The sequence below is a fragment of the Manacus vitellinus genome, unplaced genomic scaffold, assembly GCF_001715985.3.
Source record: "Manacus vitellinus isolate BGI_N305 unplaced genomic scaffold, ASM171598v3 scaffold_1_pilon, whole genome shotgun sequence".
Taxonomy (NCBI): domain Eukaryota; kingdom Metazoa; phylum Chordata; class Aves; order Passeriformes; family Pipridae; genus Manacus; species Manacus vitellinus.
The window spans coordinates 1,345,996-1,370,191 of record NW_021939396.1 but is presented as its reverse complement, the minus strand read 5'-3'; the positions used below and the strand labels follow the sequence as shown (position 1 = coordinate 1,370,191).

Here is a 24,196-nt window from a genome sequence, read left to right as displayed (position 1 = left end):
ATTTCGAAGGCTGGCTGTGCCTTTGAACACAAAAGCTCCATAACATCCGTGCTGGATGAGACCAATGGTCCATGGAGCTCACACCAATAGCACAGAATCACGGAATCATTGAAGTTGGAAAAGACCTCTCAGATCATCAAGTCCAACACTTCCAGGTCCACCACTAAACCATGTCCCCAGACACCACATTTACAGGTTTTTAAATGCTTCCAGGGATGATGATTCCATCACTTCTTTGGGCAGATGCCCATGAGAAGAATAAAACAAAAAGGAGTAAGTGCAAAGTAATCCCACTCCTGACATCCAGTAGTCGCTGATTTAAGGATTATTAATTTTCTCTGATTTGGAACTGTCTGAAAAAAACCACGTTCCATAACCATGGATCGATTGTGCCTCTGTGAATCGATTTAATCCCTCTTGGGACCCACCAGAACATCTGGTCTCTGGGGGGTTTGCCTTGGGAATGAGTCACAGTGTTCAACTGTTGTTCCCTGTTCAGGATGTGTCTACAACCCATCTCCAACCCACCTCTCCTCTTGGGTTTTGGGTTTTTTTTTGGGGGGTGTGATAATGGCAGGTGAGAACTTCATGGTCAACCTGATTTCAGCTGGGCCTGGGTCATGCCCTCATGAAAGTAATGAACAACAGGAAGAACCCCATGAGAAACTGCACAAAGTGGTTTGATTGTCCAGTACAGGAGATGAACTGGCAATGAAAATTCCACTATTCCATGTAAACATTAAGCCAAAAAAAGGAAAAATCAAAGGTAAAGGAGTTCTGTTGAACTGCTTGTTGCCATGGCTACTGTATCACCCAGAGCATCCAGGAGCCACGCACAGGATTTCATTCCTTTTCCAACTTTTTCATTCAGTTTGATTTTATTTTTTTTAATGAATAGGAAATAAGAGGGGAAATGCAGGAAGGGAGGACACCAGTTGCTCTTCCCAGTGCTTTAAGCACAAAAATGCTTTGAAGCTGATGATGAGATAATTGTCTGGTGTCACCTGTGAGGTCTCCCAGACCTTCCTTGTTTCTGAGACAAATAACTTAACTCTCTTTAGAGCTGCTATGGAACAACATCTTCTATTATCAATGACTTTGGAGGGACCCAGGGGTGTCCATGGCATTGCATCTTGAGGAAGGTAGGATCAGCACGGATAACCCTCTTTCTCATGCTCTCTGGGTAGGCAACCGTCCTGAATCAAGTGGCATTTTGGGGACAGAATGTAGAATTAAATAGAATAATATTCCTTTTCCACTCTAAACACTGTAGCATTTCCAAATACACTCCGTAAAAGCTGACAGGATTCCAAACCGAGGGTAAGGACTCATCTTCTGGCATCTCGTCTTTCCATTCAATGTTTTTTTTCCCATTCTTTGAGTGCCAATGATTTTGGAGTTACTAGAGCCATGAAGAATTTGGGAGGGCTACTAAGCAATGTTGCATCTTTATTGTTAATTTTCCAACACTAATCCAGGTTTATGTTGAAATAATTGATCAATGATGAAACTTCTTCTCATGGGAGGCTGTGCAATATTACACAATAATACAATCTTTTAAAATTATGAGAACAGTGTCTCACTAATCTGATTGCTATTGGCCAAGCCAAATAACAGAAAAAGTGTAATTACAGTAGAATTATATTGCAATTAAAATGTAATTACACTGTGGTTTTTTTTTCCTCAATCAATAATTATTTCTGTTGATATAATAAGAACATTAACTGCATGAGTGAGTGGTTTCTGTGAGCTCTCTGGTGTCCCTGTGCTACCTGAATTGAATATACAGCACTGCAGTGACATTTACAGTATTTATTCTCAGCCACACCGTGAACCATCCAGTCACTTATTTTCCAAAACAGGAGGGTATGTGTGCATGTGTGTGTCCACATATGTAAAGCACTAACACATGCAATAAGTCCTATAATTACCAATTATGTTATTACATTATCATGCAATTAAATTGCAATACTAATATATATTGTAATGGAGTGTAATTATATTACATTTGTATTTGTGGTATTAAAGCGTGTCAGAGAACATACTTATCATAATTACACTGCAATTGCTCTTTTACAAGAGTGGAATTACAGTCACCATATTATGAAATATGACAGTATTATCTTCTGTATTATTTGTATTAAAGTACAACTTAGAGGGCCTTGTAATCAGTGTCTGCTTAAGAAGAGAGTGATTTCCCACCAGGATCAGGACACAGACCCACACTGAGCTCTGGTAAAGGACTCTGACTCAACAACAAAATTTTTGGCACGTGGTCCTGGTGTGGAGTCTGGATCCCTATTTTGAGATCCAGTTTTTGTATTCCCATAAATTGTCTGCAGCTGCTGCTGAATTTGTCCATGGAAACTTATGGCTCCTCCCAAAGACGTGGGGGCAGCAGTGGTTCACAGACCTGCCCAGGAAAGTTTGTCTGCTGGTGCAGGACTAACCCTGACACTTTGAGATCACAGTGGCTTCTCCAAAACCACGCCCTGCTGCAGATTCCCATTTCCTTCCATGGACAGATCAAGGAGCCTTGAGTGGAGAGGCTCAGATTTTCATCTTTGTGTTTCAGTCATCTAAGGAGAGTTCAAGGCAACCCTTCTGAGTATTTAGTGAAAGGTGTCCCTGCCCATGGCAGGGGGTTGGAACTGGATGATCTTTAAGGAGCCTTCCAACCCTAACCATCCCATGACTCTGTGATCTTCCAGGTGGTCCTACCTACATCTTAAACATCCAAACCCAGTGGTTGGAGCATTACATCACCAAACTGAAACCGCCCATTTTCCCAAGTCTTGCACAACTTGTGCACTTTTCCTTAAAAAAGCTTTAGGTAAAAAGCACATATCTCTCCATATTGTGGATCAACACATAAGTTATAGTGGCACAATCTACTTTATCTTCTCTTTCTGGCCCTGGGATCTTCCTGTATCCTCCACAGAGTCATTTCTTAGCCTGGAGAGGTCTGCAGATGAGCTGAGGATGTTAAGCAGAGAGGTAGGGATGCAACACCCATTTCCTTCACTTGCAGCTCCTACAGTGATCCTTGACAGAGAGGAGTTCATGCTGTACTGCAGATTCACCTTCCAGAGTCAAAATGCAGGGCTCTCCTAATGAATATCCATTGCCATCATTGTTTATTTACTGAATTAAAATCCCAGTTTCTTGAGGAATGTCTGTACCCTTGGAGCTTGGGCTGCCAAGGGCGGAAACAAACAACCAACATTTACTTTCTGCAGTATTTATGATTCACCAAAACAATTGCTCTTGGCAATTGTGCAAAGCAGGAACTTTATTCCAGTAAAAAATTAGTTGGACAAATATACTGCTCGGGCAAGAATGTGTCTGAGTGTGTGGGCTCCTTCCAGGATATTCAAGGAGCTCCGAGCAGAGGAGGATGAATCAGGATGAATGAGCCAGAGAAAAATCAAGAAGATGCATAAAAGAAGTCTTTACAGCTGCATGAAAACAATATGTAGGCATTCAGCTCAGGAATAAAGAGATGGATTCCTGGTTCCACTGACGTCAGCGAGGCTTCTTGGATTCAGTGAATAACTTTGGATCTCTAATCAAAGATGGATGGTACTTAATTCCAAAGAAAATGGCTGCAAACTATATAAAGAGGTTCCCACACCGTTTGAGTTCCATCTCCAACTCCATTTATCATCAGAGGCCTCCTGAGACATGATGTCCTCAAGATATTAACTCTGGAGTTCCTGAGCCTCTTCCTTTCCTCTTTTCTCATCTTTCACCCATAGTGTTACAGGTGACAGATGTTTAAAATTCTAGTCTTATTTTTCCTTCTTCATCATCCCTGGTTTTTAACCAGCTTTTGGAGATTTTTGGATTCATGCAGAAAATCATCATTATTTGAGTCACTTGCAAAGTGAATAAAATGCCACAAATTATACATCAGGATTGTTCCTGTGGGCATGGAGCAATAGAAAAGATAAGCAAAGGAGCCTTCTGCCAGGGGCAGACTGAGTTGTTCCTAAATATTCTGAGCAATTCAGAGGGGTGGGGTATGTTCAGAGTGATGTGCACAGCTAAACTCAAACTGAGAATACAAGACAGAGAAATTAGATTCCTGTGATGGGGGGGAACTTGATGTCTGTAGTTATATTTCAAGCTCAGCTGATTTTCACCATCTAAAAGTCCCATTTTCCGTTCATCCATCTCCCCACAGTGATGCTAAATTCCTTCAGTCCAAGGGCTGGGACACTCTTCTCTTTTGGGTTTTTTTTGGGTTTTTTTTGGGGGGGGGGCTCTCATTTCATTGAGCTTCTTTCTGAGCCTGTGAAGTGAGGCAGCATTTCTGCCTGGTTGGTTTTTAATTGGTATTAGTTTCCAATCTATCAGATCTCCTAAATCATAATCTCAGGAGGTGCTGATGATGCTTAACATCAGTTTGTGTGTCCTTATCCTTACTGGTAATTCATGAAGGAGGATAAGATTCACCTTGCAGAGGGGTTGTGAGGAGAGCTGACCAGTCATTCCAGTTTCCACTTAGAGACTGGCTTTGTGCCATTTTGGTGGGAATAAAAACATTGCTATTATCACTGAAAAAGATTGTATGGACTCCCCACCCCTGGGAGTGTTCAAGACCAGGCTGGATGGGGCTCTGAACAGCCTGGTCTGGTGGAAGGTGAAGGAGTTGGAACTAGGTGGTCTTTAAGGTCCGTTCTAACCCAAAGCATTCTGCGATTCAATGAAAATAAAAAAATGGAAAATATGGAAATTGCAATGCCACAATGACCCTCATGTTCCTGCTGTTCCTTCTTGGTCAATGGTAGAAAGTGTTGCTGAGGTTTTTTACAAGTTTTCCAGGGTCTATGGTTGACCCTCCAAGTTCACTGGTCTTTCTCCTAAGCAGGATGTGCAGGGAAATCTTCTTGTAGGGCTGGATTAAATCCAAGTTTGTAAGACCAAAGACATTTCCAACAAAGTACACGGGGGTCACCTAACTGCATTTGCTTGCTGAAACTTTGTTCTGCTCTACAATTTGCTGCTGACTTGCACCTTTGTTACCTGAGTTATACAATATACTTCAAGATCCCTGGAATGGCAAGGACTGTAGAACAGCAGTGTAGCAGGATTAGCTGTTTGCCACAGCTCCTGTCCAGGACTGCTGTGCTTTCCCTGCGGCAGGTGGGACTCAGGAAACAAATAAGAATTTCACTCGGTGTGTTAAGAGTGAGTGGGCAGACAGGACCAGGGTCCCTCTGACTGGCATGGACCTGAAACAGCACCATTTCTGCTCAAAATAGCCTGCCACAGGCAGAGACATTTTGTTTTTGCTTAAAGCAAACAGAGTTGCTAAGAAACGAATATTGCGGAGATGGAAAATCCACAAAAGGTTTGACAGTCGCCGAGCGGTGCAGGAGGGGTGGAGTGGCTTGGCAAAGGTGGCCATGCAGCTATCCCAGAAGAGCCAGAGGATTCCACGGTGCTTCCAGCAGGAAATCCATAGTTTGCTCCTTACATCTTGCCTCCACCATGCGTGTTGCTGATGGGGATTGAGAAAACAGGGGTATAAGAGGGACAGGGCCCTGTGATCACAGAATCATGGAATGGTTTGGGTTGGAAGGGACCTTAAAGATCAGCTGATTCCAACCCCCTGCCAAGGGCAGGGACACCCTCCAGTAGACCAGGTTACTCCAAGTCCCATCCAACCTGTCCTTGAACACTTCCAGAGATGGGACAGCCACAGCTTCTTTGGGCAACATGTGTCAGGGCCTCCCCACCTCACAGGGAAGAATTTCTTCCTAAAATCTCATCTAAATTTGTGCTCTTTCAGTTTAAAAACATTCCCCCTTGTCCTATCACCATCTGTCCGTATAAAACGTCCCCGTCCCTCCCTTTTAAAAGCTCCCTTAAGGTACTGAAAGGCCACCATTGGAGCTCCCTAGAGTTTTCTCTTCTGCAGGCTGAGAACAAGCCCAGCTTCCTCAGCCTGTCTTTGAGGAGAGATGCTCCAGCCCTCTGATATCTTTGTGGCTCTTCATGAAGCCATGTCTGTGCCTCCACCAGTGATGGCTCCTCTTCAGATTCTGCTCATGGTGTCCCATCATGATGAGGGTCAGTGACCACGTTGGTACCATGTTGGTACCAACTTTCCTAGGGTGTGGAAACACATCCCTGTGTTTAAGTCACTGTGGAGCCTTTGGAGAGAGTGATCACCTGTGGCTACAGAGGAGGCAGCTTTTTCCCTCCACTGTGCCCCAAATTTTAGCTCCCTCAATGTCCTGTGCTGGAGAAGAGATCTGACACAACTTCCTCCCCAGATAATAAATGACAGATTCCCTGCACCCTAAAGGTGATGCTCATCATGTTCATGACTATGTGCTTGGGGTTTCTCCTTGAACGATGCTCCCAGAGCAGCGTGGATGGAAAAGGTTCCTGAAATATGAGACATTCCAGGGATTACTGTCCCCTGCTGGGGCAGAGCGAGTGAAAAACCACACGTGATCACTACCTATAATAACTGAAGAGCCATCCCTGCTCTCCAGTGCATTGCTGTTATTGTTAGGTGTGCTCTTCAGGAAGGTGGGATTAGGAAAAAAAAAACATGAAATATTAAAATAGAAGACACAAGCAAAGCAAAACTAAGGCTGAGCCAATCCGGCTAATAAAGGATGCCAGGAGTTGGTGTTAATTTGCGTCTGATTTAAAGTGCTTGGTGGGTGGAGAGAGAACAGCCCACAAGAAGCAGCTGGGCTCCTTTTCCATCCCCCAGCCCTGCTGTTGGAGCGGCGTGGTGGGGGAAAGAGGAGCTCACAATCAGGCAATTCATCCCCACGCTGTCGCACTGTGCAAAGGCAGAGGAGAAGGAGGGAAGGAGGGAGAGGCAGAGAGAAAAAAACAGAGATCCAGTTCTCATGAAAATCGTTGGCAGCAAACATTGTGGCTCTGCTCATCTAACCAGGATTGACTCAGCCTATCCACGTTTACTGGCTTTTTGTGGGATCCCAAAGACAAAAAGGAGATGGATTAATGCTTCTCCTCACCTGGTTGTTCTGGTCAGGCGTGCTGAGGGATGAGGGGAGTGCTCTGATCTGCCCTAGTGGGGCTGGCAGGGCTCACAGTCTTCTCTCAAGGCCAAAGTTGGTGATTTATGTGCAGAGATGGGTAAGACAGAGACAAACACCCCTGCTGACGTTGCTCCGATGCAAAGGTTCACCTGAGCCAACAAAGGGGATACCTGGATTTGCTCCCCACGGGGAAATCAGAGAGTTGGGGCTGCCCAGAGAGGTTGTGGACTCCCCATCCCTGCAGGAATTCAAGACCAGGCTGGATGGGGGCCTGATTAACCCTGGACAAATGGCGGGGAGGTGGGAACAAGGTGATCTTTAAGGTCCCTTCCAACCCAAACCATTCTATGATTTTCTGACTCTCTCATCTCTACCACCCCTCTGCTCTTCTACACGAGAGAACACCCCCTTTGCTGTTCGTGTCCATTCACTCCCTCTGGGGCTGCATCCATCCTTGTAAATAAATGAGGGATTAAATGCAGGCACGAGTGTGGTCCCGTGATCATGCAGACCATTTAATTACTTCCATGCTCCCTGGTGAAGTTTTGGCCCAAGACGGTGCCAGGACACAGTGTGGAGGATGCTTGAGCCAAGCCAAGGGACTCTCCTGCAGGTCTGTGGGATGAGGCCAGCCCCTTCCAGAGGGGAGGAGGGCTGAGGTGTGTGGCCCAAGCTGTGCCATGCCTGGTCCCAGAGCCAAGGAACAGCCCCTGCTGCCCATCCTTCAGTAGTAGAGATGTAGCCCGTGGAGACAGACAGTGAAAGGGCATATTAGCATTAATTTGGCATGTGAATTTCTCTTCTTCAGGAACAAAAGGAGGGCCATCTGCTCATTGTGTCTGGCACCACGTGGGGGCTTTCATTTCCAACCAACCTGTGCTGGATTCCAGTCTGCAACTGGATTTGGAGATGCCTCGGGCTGTCCAGGTATTGCCCTGGGAGACTGAGGACTTCCACTGTGCCCCTCTGTGCTGGGTCATCCTGCCCTCTGGGTAAAAAAGGCAGTGATCCTCATCTCCTGGCACCTTCCTAGAAGGGCTGCTCATCTCTCCTGCATTTCCTGGCTTACTGAGGCAGGTTCCTGGGATGCACAGGTTTGTCATTGCAGAGATATTCAGGAACACCTGGCTCTGTCCATGCTGCTACCTTAAGGTGAGCTTTCCTTAAACAGTGCTGGGCTGGAAGCAGGAGGATGAGGCTCAAAATCTTTCTCTGGAGGAAACTGAAAGCAGAAGAATTGTGGGCACATGGCTTTGTAGCTAAATTCCCATCCAAGGTCTTGGGTCTTGGGTAGTAACCTAAATCTAAGCCCTGTTGTCTGCAGACCTCCAGCTCCCCTCCAGCTCTTCATTCCAGTTCTGTCTGCTTGTCCTCCCAGCCAGAAGTAAACACTCAAACAACTGAAGGAGCCTGTGAAAATCACAGGTTCTGCTGTCAACTCTGTGATGAAGCATCAGCAGAGCCCTTCTCAAAATAAATATAAACTATTCTCCTTCAGTCCTTCATCTTCATCAAGGCTGCACACAGACAGCTAACTAACCCCAGCCCCAAACCAGCACACTCTCAGTGCTGCACAAATCACTCCATAATGTCCTCCATCATTTCCTGTGATTGAACAAAGCCAAAGAAAGTGAGAGGAGAGGAGTGCTTTGCCTTCCCATAATCACCCTGCTTGCCCCTCACCACTAAGCCATCCTCCCTCCCATGTCACATTGCTCAAGGGTTCCTGGAGAGAGGACTGAAAAGGGGAAAATCATACTTCTGTCTCCTTTATGCAAATCCTGAACTACTTGTCATGAGATTGATGGATGAGATGCAAGGAATAATCCAGCTTGTTAGAGCCTGTGCTGTGATTGCATCCCTCTGCCAGCCTCTCTGCACTCCAGCATCCTAGGATTTATCACAGGGGAGCCTAGAAGGCAGTTTCTGCCCTGAGGTGTCTGCAAGGAAAAGAGGGCTCTCCAAGGACCCTTTGCTGTTCATCATGTTTAGCTCAGGCACAGCAGTACATGGATGTGGACATGACACTCCAGAAAAACTGAAGTCAGGGCAGATAAACATCCATCCCAAGGACTGCTCTTCCAAGCAGGACAGTGGTTCCATGCAGGATACAGCAGGGTGAAGAGGGGGACATGGATCAGGCTAACCCATTTTGGTTAGGAGGTTTAGCAGTGTGGATGTGACGTGTGACACTCCATTTAGTTTCATGGACATGGTTTGTTTGGCAGTGTGGACACACATCTTGTGGCTTTGGGGTGGTTACTGATATCCCTGTACCTCTCCATAGTAAATGTAAGAATGGTTATTGAGGGAAGGAACAAAGATCATGGAATCATAGAATCATAGGGTGGACTGGTTTGGAAGGGATCTTTAAAGGTCATCTACTCCACTCCCCTGCTTCCATGGGTGGGGACATAGCAGGGCTTGGTTTGAAAGGGACCATCAAGATCATGTTCCAACCTCCTAGCCAGGGGCAGGGTCATCTTCCATCAGACCAGGCTGTTCAAATTCCATCCAACCTGGCCTTGAACATTTCCGAGGATGGGGCAGCCACAACTTCTCTGGGAAACCTGTTCCAGTGTCTCGCCACACTCATAAAAAATGTCTTCCTCATATTCAGCCTTTGCCCACCCTCCTCCAGTTTAAAACCATCTCCCCCTGTTGTGTCACTATACCCCTTGGTGAACAGCCTCTCTCTTTCTTCCAGGACCTGCGTATATATTGAAAGGCTGCAATAAGGTCTCCCTGGAGCCTTCTCCTCTCCAGGCTGAACACCCCCAGCTCTCTCAGCCTGCCCCACAGCAGAGATGCTCCAGCCCTCTGATCACATTCCTGGCCCTCCTCTGGATCCACTCCAACAGGTCCTTGTCTTTCTTGTGCTGGGTGCCCCAGAGCTGGGTGCAGTGCTCCAGCACTGAGGTCTCTCCAAAGAGCAGAGGGGCAGAATCACCTTCCTCAACCTTCTGGCCACTCTTCTTTTGAGGCATCCCAGGTGATGGTTGGTTTCCTGGGTTGCAATCCCACATTGCCCGCTCATGTCCAGCCTCTCATCCATCAGTATCCTCAAGCCCTTCTGTTCAGGGCTGCTCTTCATCCATCATCCTCCAGTCTATATACTGATATTGGGGATTATCCTGACTCAGGGCCATCCAAGACCATCTGGATGAACAGTGAAAGGCCAAAGGAAAGGCAAAGAAGAGGATACGCTCCGAGACTCTTAGTTGCATCCAAACCATCATTCCCAACAGCAATGGATTGGCTTGTCCTCCACAGATTCCCTAATCCATTTTGTCACTCTTTTAGACCTTTAGTCTCCACAGCATCCTGTGGCAACAAGGTTCCCAATTGAATTATGGGCTGTGTGAAAAACTACTTCCTTTTGCTTGTGTTCAGTCTTTGGGGTCAGCAGGGATGGTTCTCTGCGTCATGAGGCTTAATTCACTGCTGCTCCCCATGTCCCTCAAGGGCCTTGGAGACAAGGTGCTGCAGAAATGCACATATTTATCATTCTTCTGCTTTTTTTTTTTGAAGGCTTCTGCTGCTTCAAGGTCATGGTTGGATCTGAATCCATGGGAACTTGGGGCTTTGAAAGGGATTTTCTACATCTGTTTCTCTCCACCTTTAGGGGCTGCTCAACTTAGTAGAAAGGTTCTACACTCTGCTCAAGCTCAGATATTTCTCCCCTCCCCACGACACTGGGAAGTTCCATTTGCCCACACTAGTGTGGTATCAGAAGACTCCAAAGTCCCTCATTTCAAACTGTGTAGTAGGAGATCTCCCATAACTAGAGCAGTCCTGGAGTTCAAGTTCTCTTGTACTCCTCACTCCATGGACAATGAAAGTGAGTCCAGAGATGGTCACAGTTCCAAAAGGACCTATATTTTAAGTGTCTTTTGTAACCACAGCCTGAATTTCCATCCTCCTGCTGCTGGAAAATTGCAAATCTGAGCAATGGTATCTTATGGTCCTTCTGTGTGCAATTTAATGACGTCCTCACTGGGCACTGGGAACTGAAAGCCTAAAATTATGAGCTGAATTCCTGTTGTCAGAAGGGAAAATGTTCCCAATCCAGTTTTAACTTTGCTGAGACGGCAGCATTCAAAAACAGCACGGTGCACCTTCAGGGTTGCTGGAAAATTGGACCCTGATGTATTTTTACCTTCTTTTCCCAGCTGCTGCCTAGGAAATCTATTCCCCCCATTGAAGTGGCATCAACATTGTTTGTCTGATGGGGAAACTGAGGCACAGTCATTGAGGGAGAGCACAAAGCCATGGAAGGAGTCAGAAGAAGAACATTAAATCTTCCACAACAAATCTTCCATACAAGCTGATCCAAGCTTCTGGTTGAGGCCTTCTCCGTGCTGTTGGTCATGCCCAGCCACGTGAGGAGCTGGAGAGAAGGAAAGTGGAAATCAACTTTCCTGGTCTGGGAGAAGCACTAGGATTTGAGCTTGTGCAGATCCTACTCTGGAGCAAAACCAGATGTTCATCCTCTTTTCTCTCCCTTGGGCAGCCCAGCTTCAAGGTGCCATGGGGCAGGCAAAGTGCCAAACCCAGTTGTTATTCCATCCCAGGGGTCTGGACAGGTGGGACAGGAGCAGAGTTCCAGGTGTCTTGGCCAAAGCACCTGGTTTCCCTTTATCCTTTGCATCCATCTCTGTACCAGTGACTCCAGAAAGCCAGGACACAGAATCAGAGGAACACCTTTGGTTGGCAGGTACCTTAAAGATTAGCTCGTTCCAAGCCTCTGCCATGGACAGGGACACCTACCACTATCCCAGGTTGCTCCAAGCCCTGTCCAACCTGACCTTGGACACTTCCAGGGATGAGGCAGCCACAGCTTCTCTGGGCAACCTGTGCCAGGGCCTCACCACCCTCGCAGGGAAGAATTTCTTCCTAAAACAAGGCCTGAAACACTATCCCCTCACTGCCTACACATCTCAGGACACTTCCTGGCGAGGTTTTGGCCCCAGCCAACAATCACAACCCCAGACCATGCCAGGGCACAGCTCAGGAGGGAGCAATAAACACTGTGAAAGGCTGTTCTGCTTTGGGGATATGCAATTTAGCCACAGGGAACATGAGATATGTCAAAGGTCTTGTCCTCAGAGGCCAAAAATTGAGCCCTGCTGTGTGTGATTTATGTGGGAGGCACAAGTGAACCTCAGGACGTGCACTGAGCTCTGCCTTGTGCTTGTGCAACCCTGGGAATCACAAAGTCTAGTTTTGGCTTTGCCAACCATCTCTCTGCCTGTGCAAGCCTCAGTTTCAGCAGGCACACACAGCCCCTCCCTAAATATCCCCTGGCCCCAGGGGGCCCCCACTTAGCTCCCCAGCTAATGCCAGTGCTTTTAACCTCCAGCTGAATTCCCAATCAATTGCATCCCAGTCCCCAGCTCAAATGGAAGTGGTCCTGCCTGGTTTGTGCCACTCATTGGGATGACCTTGCCCTCAAAGGCCCTCTTGTGTAACCCTCACAGGCAGGAGCAGGGTGGGAATGAAGGGAAAGAAACCCCAAAGCTCTGGCTGTGAGCACTAACAGGCAGGATAATAAGGCAACAGGAAAAATGGAATTTTTCTAGGATTTGCTGGTATATTTTTCCAGGATTTTTTCTGGCAATATGTGTTGCTCTTCCGGTGGTACCACTGATGGGGATGGATGGGAACGTGGGCAGGCAGATGATATGGGTGATGCTGGCATGGGGGGAAGGCTGATCCTACCAGGATCAGAAGAATTGTGAGGTTGAGGAAATGCCTGGGAACAGTGTGGAGCAATGACCAGCCTGAACTCACAGCAGCCTGTGCTGCAATCCCACAGTTCACTGGGATTTAAGCCTTTTTTCTTTAAACTGAGGGAGAATGAGGCAGAGAAAGATGTAACATTGTGACCTCCATCAACAGCCTTCTGCCAGCAACTCTATCAGCCCCTTGACTCCAACCCATCCCAATGTCATTCAGTCCTTGAGAAACTCCCAATCGTGGTAATCCTCTCAACAGGTCATGGAAAAAAACCCCACTGCACTGGTGCAGGGGGAAGCTGAGGACAAACACAGCTGCAGACCAGGGTGAAGTGGTACTTAAAATACACCAAGTGCTGGACCCAGCAGAAGGTGCTGCAGAGCCCCGAGCCTCCTTCCCTTGGCCAGCCACATCTGGGAGCAGATGCAGCACATCTGGCCCTCCTTGTCTACCAGGCTTTTCTCTCCAGAGGTTTTACTGGATCCTAGATTTTCAGGTCCAGTCTTTGTGCTCAGCTGTCTCCTGATCCCAACTCACTGGAAAAATCACCCAGAGCCAGGGGCTAAGCCTGACCTGCTAAAACCTGGGAGTTTTAGCTTTGAGCCCATCTACCATTAACATGATCTGGAGCAGAGGCCTTGGTCTTTAAGTTAATCTCATTTTGGGATGAAATCCCAGTTGGTTGGACATGAATTGCCATCTCCAGCACTTTACTGAAGCTGTTCAGGTCACAGAGAGCTAGAGAAAAGCAGAGGATGCTTCTTCCATCCATCTTTTCGGGTGGGAAAACTGAAGCATGGATTGGCAGAGATGCTTAACTCAGCGTGTGCACAAATCCAGGACGCAAATCTGGCCTCTGGCTCCCCATGATGGTATCTCCCTTCTGGTCAGTGTTGAAGGAGATTACAAATGGGATGGTTTGGAGTTTCCTCATGGGGCATTCCAGTATGATCCATTTCTAGATATCACCTCTCAGCCTTTTCCCCAAATCTCTCCTTCCAGCCTTTGAAACTTGCAATAGGACTGGGATTCTGCCCCCTAACTCAATCCTCATCACAGAATCAAATATTTCCCACCCTGTTCATGCTGTTCCTGCAGGCTGTTACACATCTGCTGTGCTCTACCCCTAAAGCAGATGCTATTCCAGCTTGGAGTTGATTGAAACTGGGGATAAAGGGTGCTGCTGTGCATAGATAATTTATTAACAGAGCAGGCAGGTGAGATTCAGGCTTTCTCTGCACTTATGAGACTCAGACAGAGCAGAGGGCAGCACATCAGACTCTACAGCGGTGCAGCAAATATGCCAGGATGTGAGAATGAATCATAGACTAACAGAATTTTTTGGGGTTGAAAGGGACCTTAAAGGCCATCCAGCTCCACCCCACGTGCCATGGGCAGGGACACCATGCAGGTCTGAGCCCTTCTCAACGACTCTGCGTGTTGTCAGTTCACAGATGCCACTGTGTTTTTCCAGGCATTTCCACTCTGTTTTTTCCCTCACAGAAAGAAAATTTCCAAGCTGTTGCAGCACTTTTTTCCCCTTTTAGCAGTTCCCTGTGAATAAGGACAGAGCAAACACTCCTTTCCTGTGTTTTCTCAGGGTGGCAGGGGAATGAGCCTTTTGGGGCCAGGCGGTTTTCTGCCTCTGGCAAAAGGGATATTTTGTTTGATACCTGGGGACCTTCTTACAGGGAAATGGGAAGACCCAGGAAAGGAGGATTAGCTGGATGAGAGTGGTTTTCACCCTGCTGGGATGTCAGCCATGTACCAAGGTCAGGAAAAGGAAAAGCAGAGGCAAGCAAATCTTGGATGGTGGTACATCCAGAGCCAGTGGACAGAGTAAGGGGAGTTGGGACATGGCTGAGACAGTGGGAGCAGATGAAGGAGAGGGTGTTGGGAATGGTCCCACAGGCATCAGTAGGAAAGGATGTCCTTTCTGCAGTCATTTTGATCTTTTTCCCTCTTTTTTTTTTTTTCCCATGGAATGGTTGTGTGTGTTTGTGTGTATGTCTAAGAGTGCCCTCCATTGGCCACATCCAGGCTGCTGCTCCAAGGAACAGGACGGAGGGAGGTGGTGGATGGTCAGCCGGGGTCATTGCCCTTCCCATGCAGTAGGAATGTGTGTGATGCCCAGACTCTGCAGAGCAGGGCACAGACAGGGCATATTCCAGCACTGCTGGGAGCCCCTGGACTCCTCCCACTCAGGCAGAGCTGAAATCCCTGTTCTGGGCACAGCTGGACACAGCAGTTTGGAGGGGTCCATCTGGAAGGTCTTGGTGGGACAGGGTGAACTGGCATCTGGGACAATTCAGGCAGAGGGTGAAAGCAGTTTTAGGCAAGATCAGGGCACACCCTGTTCCCTGCTCACACATTCCATGCTGCCTGAATCCCCAGGATGGCTGTGGGGTGTGCAAGTTCTGCAAAATTGTGCAGAATTCAAGCAGAGTGGTGGAAAACTCCAGCTTCAGGCCTGGATCTTCTTGATTTATCATTACTGCGGGAAGATGATGTCCACCATCAAACAGCTCACCGTGGTGGTCTTAGGACAAAGGTTGGACTTGATGATCCCAGAGGTTTTTTCCAACCTTAATGATTCCATGGCTTGCAGGCTCCAAAATTCACTGGCACCAGTGAAAACTGGATGCCTAAACCCCTTGGAGAGAGCAGGTGCCAGGTGTAACCTCGAATTTTGTCCTTGCCTGGTTTTGATTTAGGCTGTGAGGGTCTGTCTCAGGTTGTGTTTCTGATCCAAGTCTGCTCCAGTGGGTGCCACAGTGGGATGGGAAATGCTCAGCAAGGAGGTAGAAAAAGTTATCAGGGCTTTGTGAAGGTGCAGGAGCTGTGCTGGGGGTTCACAGCTCTTCATAATCCCCTTCTTTGTCACCTCTAACACCTGCTCGAGGAAACCAAGGCAGAAGGAACATTTGGACCTAAGTTCTTTCTGTGAGTTGTTTGGGATGAAAAACTGCCTCTGCCAGGGTCACACACACAAAGACAATGATATTTTTCTCCTTTGGTTTGTCCTTGAGAAATGCAGACAAGGGACAGCCCAAGGTCACCTGCTGTCCCCAAGCTTTACTCTGCCAGACACATCCACCAAGCACAGGACTGGAAGGAGAGGGAAAGAGAGGTGGCATTTACTCCAAGTTGGAGCCAAAGGAAGGGACAAAATTCCAGAAATAGCCAGGCTACCTAGACATTCGCTCTGACAACAGCCATGGGAATATGGACAAATTTGACTCTGTGCTATAGGAACGTGAACTCCAACACTGGGATAATCTGTTTTTTCATGCATTTAATATCACTTCTGCAGGCTGTAGCCTATGGTTATATGTCCCCCTTGGGAATTTTTTTTTTTTTGGATTGAAATGCAGAAGATGGATCTCTGCTGAAATGCAGCAGCCACTCAGCTGTCCATTGCACCTTCCCTCCCTGACAGGTCCAACACCTGCTGAGCCAAAGATCCGGGTGTGGAGGGGGTTTTGCCTCTCCACTCGTGCTCTGAGTAAAGATTCCTGCTTCAGCAAGGATTTTAGCTGGAGGAGAAAAAAAAATATGTTTATGTTCCTTGTGGTGAAACCTTCCAGATGGGGCTGCACTGAGGGGAGATCAATTCTGAGGACAAACACCCGTAACACGGCGTCCCATTAACGGGTCGGCTCAGTTAAAGTGTGTTGGCTTTTATGGTGCTTTTCCCAGGGAGGGGCAGTGAGGGGGGAGGTGTTCCGTGCTCACCACACCCTCACACAGGAGCACGTTTGTAGTCAGTGAGAAAAACTGAGTTTGGGGAGGGCAGGAGCCTTGGGCTGAATCCCAGGTGCTGGCGTTGCCAATAGGGTCTGGATTTCAGAGCCAACCCTTTCTCCTGATGATCTTGTTGCTATGGAGGCACTGCTGGCTCCTGCTTCCAACTGGGAAAGGCAGGTTTCTTCACTGACTGGACCAGAGGTTAAGGTGACAAGAAAGATGGAGGTACTATTTACAAGAGCATGTAGTGAAAGGACTGGGGGCAATGGCTTCAAACTCACAGAGGGCAGGTTGACGTTTGATGCTGGGGAGAAATTCTTCCCTGTGAGGGTGGGGAGGCACTGGAACAGTTTTCCCAGAGAAGCTGTGGCTGCCCCATCCCTGGAAGTGTTCAAGGCCAGGCTGGACAGGGCTTGGAGCAACCTGGGCTAGTGGAAGGTGTCCCATGGCAAGAGGATGAAACAAAATGATCTTTCAGTTCCCTTCCAACCCAAACCATTCTATCATTCTATGATCCTTGTGTGTCCCTTCTAACTCAGGATATTCTGTGATTCCATGATCCCTGCCTGGCTCAGAAGTGAGAGGTTTGTACAGATTTTGGCTTTGCAAAGGCTTGGAAACAGCATGAGCTGCTGCTGCACTGCCCTACAGAGAGGGAGAGGACAACCAGTGGCCCCTTTCAGAGTCTCAGACAGAGCAAGAGCCTTTCACTTCCCAAATATGATATTTAAAGCATTCACAGCCATTTTTAGGCAACCCCTCCTGCTAACCAGGATGGCCTCTGGAAATTTGTAGGATGTGTGGTTGATGCCTGTTGTTTTCACTGCAAGCAAGACCAGCTTTGCATCCACTTTTCATCCCTGAAATCTGGCCCTGGAGGCAGGCAGGAGTCTGGCAAGGGGAGATTTGCACTGTGGAGCTTTGTAGGCTGCAAACCAGTCGGGAGTGGGGATCTGACTTGTAAAAAATTTAAGTGCAAATGCATTTGGACTCCATGCTGATTAGTGTCAGGTCTAACACACACTCAGGAATCTGCTGGCAGGGGCTGCAGTGATTTGAAGCTGGGATGAAACACAGTTTGCAAATAGCAGATCTGACTTTCGAGTTACCTAACCCTTTCCTTCCCAAAATAAAAGCACTTTTTTGAAGACGAGGGGAGATACAGAGACAAATCTTTGATACAGAGCGAGGAGAGAAACCAAGGGGTGAACACGGCAATGCATTTGGCTTCTTATCTCTTCCTAGATGCACAAGATGGTCTGTGGGCTTCTCATTTCTTATTTTTCAGTCTCTCCTGGGACTGGATTTAGCTCTGCCTGAGTTGTAGATTTGCTGGAAATTTGTATGGCTGCTGTGAAAGCTTCCTCTGTTTGCAGTCTGGGGAGGTAGAGCCTGGTGTGGGGTGGGAGATGGCAGGATTGGGGAAGGGTGGTGTGGACACTGTGGGGCTGTGAGGTGGATCAAGGTGTGTTTTCCTTCCTCCCTTGGTGCAGGTTCCCCTCTCCACAGGTTTTCACCCTAATTCCTTCCTGGTAGTGCCAGCACGGTCTCTGATCAGGGAGAAACACATCCCAGATGATCTGAATTATTTTGGGGTTGCAGCCCAGGACAGTGCATCTCAGGAATGGAGCTGTTTGCTCTCAGGCTTCAATGCAGAGCCCCTGAGCACTTGCTTTTCCCTAACCTGTGGACCACGGAGCCTCCTGAAACCATGGCAGTTGTCTAACTTGGCAGGGAAAACCTTCCTCTCAGGGGTCCCATTTATCTGTTTGAAATTGGGCAGCAGGTCTGTTTTGGAGGCAGCAAGTGCTGCAGGGTCGGGGTAAGCATCGCCCAAAGGGGAAACTCCTGATTTTCTCTACCTGAGGTGAGCCAAGAGGGCAGGAAAGCAAAAAGCTGGGAAGGTGGGAAGGAAAAGGTACCATGGCTGCGTGTCCAGCAGTGGGGGAAGTCCTGCCGCACACACTGAGGATCTGCCCCTCCTGCCTGTCAATCCCCGAAGCTTTTAACAGGCCCCCTCCCCAAACTTGAGGGTGGTCACTGCATGGGGAAGGGGTACAAAATGAGGACAGTCCTGCTTCTTTCTTCAGTACCCTTCTTTCTTCTCTCCTGGAAAGAGGGGAGATGGAGGGAAGGGGGCGCTGGAGGGTTTTCTTGTGGGGTAAGAAAGAATGAGACTTACAGAGGGTGGAGGAGCCTCTTTCTCATGAAGGGGGGCACAGGGATCTGGGCAGTTGAGTTAAAAGGGGATCTTGGCTACAAAGGGTTGCAGGGATTGAGTCTCCAGGTCAGTGGAGGATGGATTTTACTTTCGCTACAGGGATTTAGGGACTGAAGGAGGTCCCAGGGCTGGCAGGGAAGACTTTCACTCTCTGCAGATGCTCCAAGCCTGAGTACAGTACCACAGGCTTTGGGGTGTCCTGCACACAGAGGTGATAGGTGAGGCATCTGCCTGATGTGGGAAGACCTAAAATCTGCCTCTGTTGCCCTTTTTTCCTTGTACTGGGTGTACAGCTCCTTCCAGCCTCCTGTCTGGCCTCAGGGTTAGAGCAGGTCTGGGTTACCAAACAACAACTCTCTTCCCTGCACTGGTTTGGTGGAAAGGAGAGAAAAAAGGTGATAGAAAAAGAAGCTAAAAAGCAAATGCTGGAGAGAGGAAGGGAGGAGGCAGAGCCCAGCTTCCCGTGCTGAGCCCACCCTCCCCAGGTGCAGCTTGAAGTCTGCCTTAAACTGGCTCCTCTTGGGATGGAGAGGGTTGGAAACTCCCTAAACCAGAGATCAATGGTGTTTTATTTGGGGGGATGGTTAAAATTCACTGCAAAGGCTCTGCTTGGCTCAGCAGAGGGATCTGCATGGGCAGAGGGCACCGGGAAAGCAGGGCACAGATATGTTTATCCCCAGCACTAGTCACTGTTGCCCCCCCCCCCCGGGGGTTGGGACATCCTAGAGATGGGGACACCCCCAAACTTAGCATGGGGATGGTGATGTGGGACTGCACCTTCTCCCAGTGAGATGGGAGATGGGATTGGGGATGCTGCGTGGATTCTCAGCCTTGTGAAGGGTTAATAAAAACGACAACAACAAACCACCACCAAAAACCCCAAATACCAAATCTCTTCTTTTTCTCTCCTCTCCTCCTTCCCCTTCCCTGTTTTGTTTTTTTTCCAGGTGTTCTTTATGGCCACAGGAGGGAGCTCAAATCCAGATATGGGAGGATTGGCTTGATTTCAGATCCAGAGCCTCTTAAACTCGCGTTTTTCCTATAAGCTGGTCCCTGTTATGTCCAGGATCTGGCGCCTGCTTGACATTTACTTTGAGTTCCAGAGGACCAGAGACCTAGGATGAGGAGCATTGGATCTGCCCTGAACCTGCTTTTGGTATCTCCACTCTACTTTGTGTGGACCGTGGTCGCTCTGGACCTGGCACAAACTCCCTGCACCACTTTGGTCCAAGGGAAATTCTTTGGGTATTTCTCCTCCTTCGCCGTCTTCCCGTTGAACTCCTCCCTCTGCTCTTGGATTATCCAGAACCCCGACCCCCGCAGGTACACTTTGTACATGAAGATCCTCAAGCCCGCCGGCGTATGTGACCACCAGCACATCCGCACCTACCAGTTCGACTCCTTCCTGGAGTCCACCCGCACCTACCTGGGCATGGAGAGCTTTGACGATGTGTTGAAGCTCTGTGATGGCTCCACACGCTTTGCCTTCCTCCAGTCCAACAAGCAGTTCCTGCAGATGAAGCAGACGGCCCCTCCGGGGGTGGACACCTGGCCCATGAGGTGGAAGCCCACCAAAGCTCAGGAGAGGGACTTCTCGGTGGAATACCTGGTGGTGGGCAACAGGAACCCCAGCAAAGCCGCCTGCCAGATGCTCTGCAAGTGGCTGGACGCCTGCCTGGCCATCAGCAGCAGCTCCCACCCCTGTGGCATCATGCAGACCCCGTGCTCCTGCTCGGGAGGGGAGGTCCTGGATCAGGCCAGCGAGGTCCTGGGGTTCACCAGGAAGAAGGAGGATTGCTATAAGGATGGGATTTACTTGGAGAACTGCGTGAGCAGCCCTAAGGACACCAACGGAGCGGAGTTCCTGGGTGAGTGGAGGGTAGCTGGGAGTGTTGGGGAGGGACGGATGGTTGGACTCTGCTCTCACGGGTCTCACACTGTCCCCATCACCTCTGTGTCTGTATCTGTGGATGCCTGGCATGAAAACCTAATTTCCTAATTGACAGGCAGGTCAGGTAACCCTCTTTAGGAGCCTGAGACTGAAATTACAAAACAGCTTCCCCTAAACATACCCCAGATCATTTCATTCATTCCCGGGGCTCGTGCGTTGCTTGTTTTACTCCTGCAGCCTCTGAGCTTCTCACCTGAGGGTGAGTAGTTTTCCAGCGTAATTACAGATGTCCTAGAAAAGGCAGGATCCAAGTTCCCTCCCGAGGCAGGCTGCACTCAGCAGCCCCATCAACCCATTTTAATTCCTAGGGAAAACTTAATACTTGGGTCTGGTTCAAGGGAATGGCAACAGAAGGCACACTCGTTTTGTTCCCAGCTTCATTTTCCTTCTGGAGGCTTTCAGAAAGAAAACTCATCACAATGCTTCCGTGGGGTTACTTGGTGCCTTTGCTGGGGCTCATTCCTGGGATATTTCATTAGTGTTCCATCAGTGATCTTGAGTATGGTATGGGCTGGAAAGGGGGAGGTGGAAGAGGCATGACAAAAAAGGGCTGTAAATAAAGGTGGGGTGATCCTGAAGTCTGATCTAGGCATTGATCTGGGGAGGGAAATGCTCCTTCCAGACCTCTGACACAGCCATGAAAAAGCAGAAGAGATTCAGGGGGGCCAAAAGCAAAGCTTTTTGTTCAGTACCTGTGTCAGATCTACCTCGATGTGTTTGTTCTCAGCTCCCACCCCACCTGCCAGCACACAGGTTATGTAAAGGAGAGGTGTGATGCTAAATAGGAATTCGGATGGCAGGGAATGGAGCCTCCAACTCAGCAAGGTTCAAGCCCTCACCTGGCCCTCACCCCAAGGTCTCATCTCCTTCAGGTGCTGGACTGAAACCCCCTCTGCCACCAGCAGAAAGTTGGCATCTGCCCGGGTCTGGAATTTGGGGCTCTTGCCTGACTTTCGCAGCAGCCCCTGTTTAGGGTGGAATTTCTCAGGGTTGAGGGGAAGAGGCTAAATTTGCTTTGCAGCAGGAAGGAGGTGGCCAGGCACAGGTCCAAGCCGTGCAGTGTGATTCTCCTGCAGAACTGCAGCCTGGCGTTAGCAGAGAGATTAGTGTGTGATCAGGTACTTGTGCTTCCGTCAGGGTGTTCTGGGGGAGGTTTTGTTTCTCACTGATCTGTGAATCAATACATGGAGGCAAACGGCCGAGCCATAAATCCTGCAAATTAGTTCTTCAGCCCTGCCTCCCTCCCCTGCTCGGCTCTCCAGATTTTGGGGGTTGTTTTTTTTTTTGTTGTTTCCTTTCACGATGCCCTTTTCTCCTGTGTGGGCAGCCTGTGAGGAGCAGAACCTCTGCTTCCTCCTCGGGAGTGATGAGAGCCCTGTTCAGTCAGATGTCCTGCCTTGGGTTTGCTGATTGGGTGATTTATGCATTCCACCCCAGCAGTGTGACCTTTCTCACTTCAGCCAAAGGCGAAATTTGAAATAAAGTTTCTGGCAAATCCTGAAGCATTCAAGCTTAATGTTGGCTTTTTGTAAGGATCTCTCCTAGCCCAGCTCGAGTGCCTGAATGTTCCCAGCAAGTAAATATGAAAGAGGCTCAGAGGTGGCTGAATCAAAATCCTTTTTGGGTGTCAAATATTTGTGGAGTGGAGATAATTTTTTTTTTCTGGCTGCTCACATCTGCTCCATATTGAAGACACAGGATTATCATCTCCACTGGTGGGTTGCCATCCCCACAGAGATGATGCTTGCAGGGGGCCAGGCCTCTCCATGTGCTGCTCTGTCTGTCACTGTGTCTGTTTTGATTTATGCAAAGGCTCGATCAGGAAGATGGAGGCGAGATCCAATTTGGACAGGGAGTCAGCAATCCCTTAACAGCACTTGGTGGGTGGAATATTTTGATAGGGTTCCTGATTTCCAAGTGCTGATGCTGGTTATTGCAGTCATTGCTGTTCTGATTGTATTTGTAGCATTTTTTTTTTCCCAACACACGTTTATTTTTTTTTTTCCCTCTCTGCTGCTTTCTGAGTCATTTGTTGTTTCTGGGCCTGTCTTAACACTTTCATCTTTGAACAAGTGTAGATGTGTGTGATGTGCTAATCTACTCTGATGACTTTGAAGGCACATAAGGAATGTGGAAGGTGTCCCTGCCCATGGCAGGGGGGTTGGAACTGGGTGATCTTTAAGGTCCTTCCAACCCAAACCCTGATTATGTGAATTCTCAGATACCACCCTGAAATGTGAAGCCTGACTTTTCCTAAGGTCCTTTTTTACTCCTTGGATATTTCCAAAGCAAATGGAATGGGTGCAAATCTATGATGAGATATTGCCTTGGGCACAGCCATGGTTTGGGGCAGAGTCTGGGGGTGAGATCCCTGCGAAAAGCTTCACTCCAAGTAGACCCTGTTGCTCCAGAGCTACTGGGACACTCAAAAACCAGTCTGTTTTCAGTCATGGGCAATGATTCACACCAGGTTCAGGTTCACAGGGATCTTTGTGGTCATTTATGAGGGACTTCAGAAAGAAACTCTGCCAAAGTGACCCTGTCGTATGTGCAGCATCTGTTCTTCTGTGTCTGGAGGTAGGAGAGACTGCTCCAAATTTGCTTCCTGGGTTTGGTGGGACCCTCTTTGCTCTCACTGTCCCACACAGATGTTAAAGAGGTCACACCAGGGAGCAGTGGGTTTGAGAAGAATTCCTCAGGGTGCAGAGGTGGCAGGAGATGTTTTGTTGCACATGGAGCTTGTCCTGGTGATCAGCAGAACATGCTTGGAAATGTATTTGCACCAGCAGCCCACCCCTCACATCTTCCCTCCTTGGGGGAGCTGCCTCCAACTCCAAGAAGGCTTCAACAGGAGATGTTTTCTAGGAGAAGACAATTCAACAGGGGAACTATTTTTGGCCAGCATCAGCTTTCCCTTGTCTCACTCAGGCAACATGGGGAAGGAGGCAGAGACTCTTTGTAGGTCCCGATGTTTAGATGTGAACTCACTTTTTGGAATGCAAGTTGGCTTTGCTGGAATAGCTTTGGGGTAGGAGACCAGGGGACTGAAGGAAGGAAAACTTCCTGAAATGCTTGGCATTGGGACTTCGTGGTCTGAAAGTCCTGGTGACCCTGCCAAATGTGAGCTGGCTTTGCTGTAATCATAGCTGGAGCTTTAATGGGATGATGATGAGACCCTGTAATGAGAGAAGGTTAAATGTGTGCTTAAGTGCTGTGCTGAGTTAGGCACTTAATGAATGTCTAATTAGTCTTGTCTCCACATAATCTGTTCCTGGAAGGCCCTTGCAGTGCTGTCACATTTTGGTGGCCCAGAGAGATAACCAGCATGGTCTGGTCCCTCTACTCTTCATATCCCTGCCTTGGAGCGATCCAAGGTGTTTGCTGCAAAACAGGGCTAAATGACTCCCCCAAAATAAAATATTTTCTTCTTGATAAAGTAGGGGGTCCAGGGCTGGAAGGGGTTTTATGATGAACGAATAACTGGTCTGAAATTCTGGGGATTTTCCT

The 24,196-nt window shown here is 48.3% G+C and overlaps 1 protein-coding gene across 4 annotated transcripts in view; it reads left to right on the top strand.

Moving 5' to 3' along the window:
* Nucleotides 1-24,196, top strand: part of ADGRB1 (adhesion G protein-coupled receptor B1) — a 222,171-nt gene that overhangs the window by 61,240 nt on the left and 136,735 nt on the right. For all 4 annotated transcript variants that reach the window (XM_029959414.1, XM_029959417.1, XM_029959416.1 and 1 more), the window contains one exon: nt 19,686-20,606. In XM_029959414.1, coding sequence (XP_029815274.1) covers nt 19,859-20,606 — 748 coding nt within the window. In that variant the 5' untranslated portion in view covers nt 19,686-19,858. The remainder of the gene's footprint in view (nt 1-19,685; nt 20,607-24,196) is intronic.